This window comes from Mustela nigripes, chromosome 1 (genome assembly GCF_022355385.1).
Source record: "Mustela nigripes isolate SB6536 chromosome 1, MUSNIG.SB6536, whole genome shotgun sequence".
Lineage (NCBI taxonomy): Eukaryota > Metazoa > Chordata > Mammalia > Carnivora > Mustelidae > Mustela > Mustela nigripes.
Genome location: NC_081557.1, coordinates 1,571,860 through 1,578,657, shown reverse-complemented (window position 1 = coordinate 1,578,657; position 6,798 = coordinate 1,571,860). Strand labels below are relative to the sequence as shown.

Genomic DNA, 6,798 nt, shown 5'->3' with positions numbered 1-6,798 from the left:
CGGGCCTGCTCACTCCTGGGCCTGCTCACTCCGGGCCTGCTCACTCCCGGGCCTGCTCACTCCGGGCCTGCTCACTCCGGGCCTGCTCACTCCCGGGCCTGCTCACTCCGGGCCTGCTCACTCCGGGCCTGCTCACTCCCGGGCCTGCTCACTCCGGGCCTGCTCACTCCGGGAATGCTCACTCCCGGGCCTGCTCACTCCCGGCAGCCATCCCCGCCCCACCCCCAGGGCCCTGGCATGAAGCTTTTAGGATGTCGGTCCCGGCAGACCCCTCCTCACCCATCAAGGCCCTCCCAGACAGAGGCTTCTCCCGCAGCCCTCCCTGGCGGTCGGTCTGTCCGTCACCTGTGCCTTAAGCACCTCGCCCATGCCCAGGCCTCCAATACCTGCATTTCTTCAGCCCACGAGACACCGGTGGGGCCATCTTTGAGGGCTGTGATCCCCGCTGAGACCTGGGGAAGGGCTGAGGGCTGGCCCTGACACCCCCCCCCCCCGCCCTGGGCCTTGATCTGAGGCAACAGGAGGAGGCAGGACTCATCTTGTCACAGACACACCCTGATGGCTAGAAATGGCGAGAGGTGGCGGCGGGGGTGGGGAGGGTCCTGACCGCTCTCCTCGTCCTGTCCAGGGGCCGGGGGAGCACCCCAGGGGCCCAAACCGTATAGTAGCCAAGGAAGTCGCTGGTCTGAAAGGGGTAGTGTGGGGAGCTGGCCAGGCCCACCAGAAACAGGGGTCGCACGGAGGGGAGTGGGGGCAGGGCTGTGTGCCGCCCCCGCAGCAGAGAGGAGGCCGAGCCCAGGGTCCACGCCGCGGCTGGTCCCCACACTCCGCCCTCAGGGCAGCGCCCTGGGCACTGAGGGTCTCAGCAAGGCTCCCGTGCCGGGGCGGGGGCCGCGAGCAGGGACGGGGTGCTCCCCCACACCCCCACGGCCTTGTGCCATCCGAGGGGCCCGGGCGGCAGACCAAAGACCGTGAGGGGCCTGGGGGCCAGGCGGGAGGAGCCCCCCCTTGGCCCCAGCGCCCCTGGACTAATGTGGAAAACGTGGCTCAGGCAAAGCCGCGGGGGGTGGACATTGGCCGCCAGCTGCGAGCGGCCGTCAGGCCCCTCGTTAGGACTCTAATGACCCGGCGGCCCGGAGGAGCTGACGGCCGGGAGTGGCTCCCGCGGCCCCAGCACAGGGGAAATGATCCAGAAATCGCCACCTCAGCCCCGCGCCATCTGCCGCCCTGATTGGGGGCCCTAATGGACCAGGTGCTGGGGTCAGGGACTATAAAGCCAGGAGGGCCGCGTGGCCGCCAACCCCCAGGACCAGCTGCACCCTGACCCGGACAGCTAGCAGGTCTGCCCCGTGGGCTCCTTGTGTGGGGTGTCTGGGCCCCAGAAGCCCGGGAGCTCCTGCCTCCGAGCGATTGGGGGGTGAGCACAGGGTGGGGGGTTCCTGGTTGGGACACATGCCCCTTCCGGCCTCAGCCGTGTCCATCCCCAGGTCCCCGTCCCCCGCCATGGCCCTCTGGATGCGCATCCTGCCCCTGCTGGCCTTGCTGGCTCTCTGGGCGCCGGCCCCGACCGCAGCCTTCGTGAACCAGCACCTGTGTGGCTCCCACCTGGTGGAGGCGCTGTACCTGGTGTGCGGGGAACGCGGCTTCTTCTACACGCCCAAGGCCCGCAGGGAGGCCGAGGACCTGCAGGGTGAGGCCCGCCCCGGCCCCTGGGGGGCAGTCAGGTGGCGTGTTAACAAGAGCAAAGACATTCCCCTGCGACCCTGTATGTGAGGGGCAGCGAGGACCCTGCGGGCTCCGGCCTTGGCACTGCCCCAGGGGGCCTGGGGTCCAGCGGCGGGGGGAGGAGGGGGGGGGCGGGGTGGGGGCAGGCAGGGGGGCGCGGTCTCTCCCCGGCCCAGCGGCCCGCCTGGCCCCCGCAGCGAGGGACTCGGAGCTGGGCGGGGCGCCTGGCGCGGGCGGCCTGGCCCTGGGTCTGGAGGGGGCCCTGCAGAAGCGCGGCATCGTGGAGCAGTGCTGCACCAGCATCTGCTCCCTCTACCAGCTGGAGAACTACTGCAACTAGGGCGCGCGCCCCAGGCACCGGCGTCCCCGGGACCTTCGGCACCCTGCACCCCAAGCAAGTTAATAAACCCTTAAATGAGCCTGGCTGGCGTTGTCTGTGTGGCGTGGGGACGGAGGTGTCGGCCGGGGAGCCAGGGGGCCACAGGGGACCTTCCAGAGATCCCTGTCCTGCTCTCTGCACCAGGCCCTGGATCCAAGTTCAGCCCCTGCTCCCTGGGCGCCCGTGGGTAAGCTCCCCCCGGTCCTGGGTGCTGGGAGACCCCCACGGCCCCTGGTTGCCCAGGACAGAACAGAGGAGGGCTCTGGGGTCTCTGGAGGGCCTGGGGGCACTGGCTGGGAGCACACTCTCTTAGCACCAAAGCCTTGAGTTCTCAGGGCCCCCAGAGCGCTTTCCAAGGGAAGAGGAGAACATTACAGCAATTTCTCCCCACGCAGCCTGGCGGTGTCCTACTTCGGGAGCCATTTCTGACGGAGCTGAGTGGAGTTTGGGGTCTTGCAGGGGCAGGGGACAGAGAAGGGCCTAAGAGGCTGCCCGGGGCCTCTCTAGTGCCCGTCGGCCACCCCTGTTCTGGGCAGGCCTAGGGCCGCCCCAGCCCAGCCCAGACCCAGCCAGAGGAACCCATGCGTGTCCTGGAGGAATCAGGAGCCGCCAAACGGCAGGCTTGGGCTGCAGGATAAACTTGGACCCTGTGGCACTGGGCGGGGACCTTGGGCTTAGCATTCAAGGGTATCTCGGCTGTGCACCCCCAAGTACTGCAGCCCACAGCGCCCAGGTCAGGTGTTCCTGCTGCCCTGCGGCCATCTCCTCCCGCTCAGCAGCCCAGACACTGTGGTCAGTCCCAGAAGGGCCCTTGGGCCTAGGGACGAGGTCACTTGGCATTCAGGTCTTTAGGGTTCCTCTGGTGTGGGTCCACTGGGCACCCCGCCTAGGCCATCACCTGGTGTGCCAAAGAGCCTGGGGGCTGTCTGGACTGGCTGTGGCCTGGGAGGTCAGCGGGTCACCCTGGCTGCACACCAGCCCGGCCGGCTGGCTGCCCAGGCCAAACCAATCTGCGCCTCTCCTGAAGGCTCCGCCCGGGCTCTGGGCTCGGGGTGGCTGGGCCTGGGACTGGGCGCCCGGGACCCGAGTCTGCAGACCACTCAGGGGCGGCCTCGCGGCCACAAGGAGATCCCCCTCCTGGGAGGGCCTGGCTGTCTTGGCAGCCTTCCTGCAGCCCTCTGGTTCCCTCCTGGGCCACCCCCAGCCCCCGCGACATCACCCCCGCCCCGGAGGCTGCTGGTCCCCAGCTAGCTCCGCCTCTGGAGCTGAGGGCAGGACCGGGCACCTGGAAGAGAAGGAAGGCGGCTGGCATCGGCAGCAAATCGTCCGTGGGCACACCCGGCCCCATCGCGGGGGTAGAGACAGGGGCGTCCCGCGCGAGTTGAGGTACGTAAGCACCCACAGCCGGCCTGGGCGCGGCTGGGACGGGGAGGCAGGCCGCCGGGGTCAGGGTGCCCTTGAAGCAGTGGTTAGCCAAGCCCGTGTCCTGGCTGGCCGGCTTGTGGGCAAGACCCTGAAAGATGACCCAGAGGCCCCCCCTCAGGTGCCAGCAGATCCCGTGGAGCGGGGAGCCGGAGGGTACGGGCCCTCTCAGTTGGCGGGACCCCCAGTGCGGCTGCTCGTGGGGGCTGCAGGGGGCTCGGGAGTGTTCCGTTGTGGGGGAGGCTCAGGAGAGGGCTCATGTCTACTGGGGGGGTTGCCCACCCAAGAGACCTGGTCATGGTGTGCGGCCACCCTTGGGCCCCCTGCCTGGGGCCTGTCTCCGGCTTCTCTCCTGAAACTTACTGCGGCCCTGAGACCAGACCCTCCTGCCCAGCCTCTCGCACCAGCCCCTCAGCCCCCCGTGGCTGTGTTCTTGATAAGGCGGGCGGGGACTCGCCGTACCCCCTCCGACACGGGGATCCCAGAAGCAGGGAGAAGTGGACATCCACAGTCACCAGGGTCCCCGGGGGCGGAGGTGGGGTCAAACCCAGTCTCCTGCTGGGCACCCCCCTGAGCCCTGAACCCCAGATGCCCCGGTTTCTCAGAGCCCCCAGGTCACCCCATGGAAGCCAGGCCCACAGACCTTGGCTCTGCCACCCACTCCGGGCCCAGGCTCCGCCCCTTCTGGGAATTGGGAGGACAGTCGTCCCATGGCCTCAGACCCTGCCTACCCTTGGAACCTGGGCTTCCCTCGCCCGCGGGCCTGGCAGGGGCACTTCCGTCAGCGGCATTCTGTCCAAATGCCCCTTAGCCACGACAGCGGGATGTGGAGGAGCAGCCGCCTGACCATGCTGGGTCGCCCAGCCCCTCACCGGAGGGCCGGGGTCTCCCACGGGATGCCGCAGCCCATCCCTCCCCACACGCTTGCTCTCCTGTCTGGCCTGTGTTCCACCGTCACAAGTACCAGTGCGGTGGGGAGACCGAGGCTGGAGCCGGGATGTGTGTCCTCTGGTGCCCGCGCACGGAGGACGCGCCGCCATCTCCAGGCTGGCTCCCCAGATTGCACCTGCTCCTGGCACCGACATACAGGCCCTTCCTCCTGGCCCTGGGGGCAGTATTTGCCCTGCCCCATCAGTAAATATTTACTGTCCTCACCGTTGTCCAGGCCTGAGCAGACCCTGAGGGGCAAGGGAGGCAGATGCAGAGATGCCAGAGCATTGCTCCGTCCCCCGCTGCCACCCTAGGAGGCCTGGTGCCGGGCAGGGGGCCGGCCCAGGAGAGGGAGTGAGACCAGGGACCAGTGGGCTGAGCTTCTGGAAAGGCCCCCCGGCCGAGCCCCAGCCAGGGTCTGCATCCCACTCAGCTGGGAGGGGAGACCCCTGTGTCGCCCCCTTAGGGAGCCTGTCCTCGGACCCAGGCAGGGCAGGCCCCCCGTGCAGGCGGCTTCCGGGAGCAGGCACCTGTCCACGCCAGCAAGGGGGCCGGGGCGGCCATTCACAGACATGACCAGCAGAGGGCACCAAAGCCCCACTTTTGATGCGGTCCCTGGGCGCTGTCCAGGCCAACGGTTAGCTCTGAAGGGGTCCGCGCGCCTCCGAGTTCCTGCCAGGGGGCACTCAGCGGGGCTGGGGGGACACTGGCTTTAGAGGCCTGGGTGTTTAGGACAGGGACGGCCTCAGCCCCCAGCCTCTGGGGACCGGGCCTCCCCGCGGGAGCAGCTGGACAAAAGCCCCAGGTCCCCAGCATTCTGGGAGTCTCCAGTGAGAGCCTGAGCCCCGGCCCCCAGAGTGGTGGGGACCTGGGGCCTGGGGTGGGACATTCCTGGGGGCGGCTTCCTCCAGCAGCCCCTAGCCCACACGGTGGTTGAAGGCGTCGCGGCCCTGTGTACAGTGGGACCCTCTGCTGACGGGTCTGCGGGGCTCTGAGGAATTGGGGTCTGGGGGCTGTGGGGCCGGTGCTTGCTGTCAGGCCAGCCGGCCCCTCAAGCCGGGAGGCTTCGGTGAGGCAGGGACGCTGGGACCCGGGAGGCCTCGGGCAGGGGCCGCTGGGGCAGGGGTGTTTCTTTCCCTTGTCCACCCCCATCCCCATGTAGCGCCGAGAGGAGACAGGTCAGTTCCAGAAAGAACATTTTGGGGTCGGAGGCGGACAGGGGTCTGGAAAGCGCGGAGATAAACAGGGTCGGGGTGGGGGGCGGGCCTCCCCCGCCCTCCGTCCAGCACTATTGTTTCTGGCCTCGGCACAGGGACAGCGAGGCAGATTCCTTCGAAAGTGGATGCTGACGGGGGGGCTCCCCATTGTCTCACGGCCGCGCAGTCAGGCCGCACTGGCGCCAAGTCCCGCCAGTGCACCGTCCCCACACACACCCCTGGGGCCCGCAGCTCCCAGGTCCCGGCCAGCCTCATCCCTCCCCCGGTCCATCTGCAGCTGGGGGAGGACAGGTCCCAATGGGCTGGAGGTCCCATGGGGAGGTACCTGAGGTCCCTGAAGCTGCCCCTTCTAGCGGCACCCCACGGTCCCTACCCCCCCACCCCCGCCAAGGCACTGGGCTGAGACCTGGCATCCTGGGGGCACTGCTGGGCCCACGGCTACGTGGCAGCTGGAATCCGTGAGGCTGTTTCCCAGCTCTCCTCACCCAGAGAGGCTCCCAATGTCCAGACCTGCGAGGCTGAGCCCCGGACTGACATCGCAAGGTCACCGGGGGCTGAGCCTGAGCCCTTCAGCCACACTCGGGGTCCCCATCTGTGAACCCATGAGAGCCGGACCACTCCAGCCTAGAGGTCCCCAGCCTGGGGGTCAGAAGCCCCCGAGCCTCTGGGGCCCCACCCCCTCCAGCCCCATGTGGACTCGCTGCTGAGCCATCAGAACCTGGCGGGGGGGGGGGGCATGTTCCCGGCCTCACTCTGACCCCCTTCCTGGCCCATCTGTGTTTTTGGAAAACAGAGCCAGCGTCCAAGCAGCCCTGCCAGCTTGGGGCCTTTCCTGCTGGGACCCCGAGCCCGCTCCTTTGTTCTTCAAAGGCCGTCCTCCCCTCGGAGCCTGGCCTAGCTCCAGCCCAGCTCCCGCGGGGCCACCTTGCCTACCCCCCCAAACGCCCCAGGCCCAGTTGCTGAGGGACCTCGAAGAGTCTCTTCGCTCCCTAGACGTCCAGTTCTGAACTGCGGCTCAGTCCTGCATGGGTGCTCAGTGGGTCACAAGGACTGGGCTGGGAGGGGGTGAATCTGGGAGGCCTGGGATGAAGCTGAGGCTCTGGCCTGGGGCTCTGGCCCTCCCTG

At 68.6% G+C, this 6,798-nt stretch overlaps 2 protein-coding genes across 3 annotated transcripts in view; both read left to right on the top strand.

Moving 5' to 3' along the window:
* Positions 1–1,142: 1,142 nt before the first annotated feature.
* On the top strand, positions 1,143–2,065 carry INS (insulin). Of its 2 annotated transcripts, XM_059398684.1 has the most exons (3): positions 1,143–1,340; positions 1,488–1,690; positions 1,923–2,065. In XM_059398684.1, the coding sequence occupies exons 2-3, from the start codon at positions 1,504–1,506 to the stop codon at positions 2,063–2,065; spliced, it is 330 nt and encodes a 109-aa protein (XP_059254667.1). In that variant the 5' UTR covers positions 1,143–1,340; positions 1,488–1,503. The 2 variants fall into 2 exon arrangements, with proteins under 2 accessions (XP_059254667.1, XP_059254661.1); XM_059398678.1 differs by lacking the exon at positions 1,143–1,340 and having other exon boundaries at positions 1,344–1,690.
* A 74-nt stretch (positions 2,066–2,139) lies between these two features.
* Positions 2,140–6,798, top strand: part of LOC132008352 (uncharacterized) — a 9,543-nt gene continuing 4,884 nt past the window's right edge. Inside the window, exons 1-2 of the mRNA XM_059386871.1 lie at positions 2,140–2,291; positions 2,816–3,490. Of these exons, the coding sequence (XP_059242854.1) occupies positions 2,140–2,291; positions 2,816–3,490 (827 nt within the window). The remainder of the gene's footprint in view (positions 2,292–2,815; positions 3,491–6,798) is intronic.

What these genes read in the sequence shown, in the direction of transcription:
- INS (XM_059398678.1), top strand. Translation starts at nt 1,453, where the DNA reads ATGCCCCTTCCGGCCTCAGCCGTGTCCATCCCCAGGTCCCCGTCCCCC. An exon ending in GGAGGCCGAGGACCTGCAGG is followed by an intron (nt 1,691 to 1,922) that starts GTGAGGCCCGCC and finishes TGGCCCCCGCAG; the next exon opens with CGAGGGACTCGGAGCTGGGC.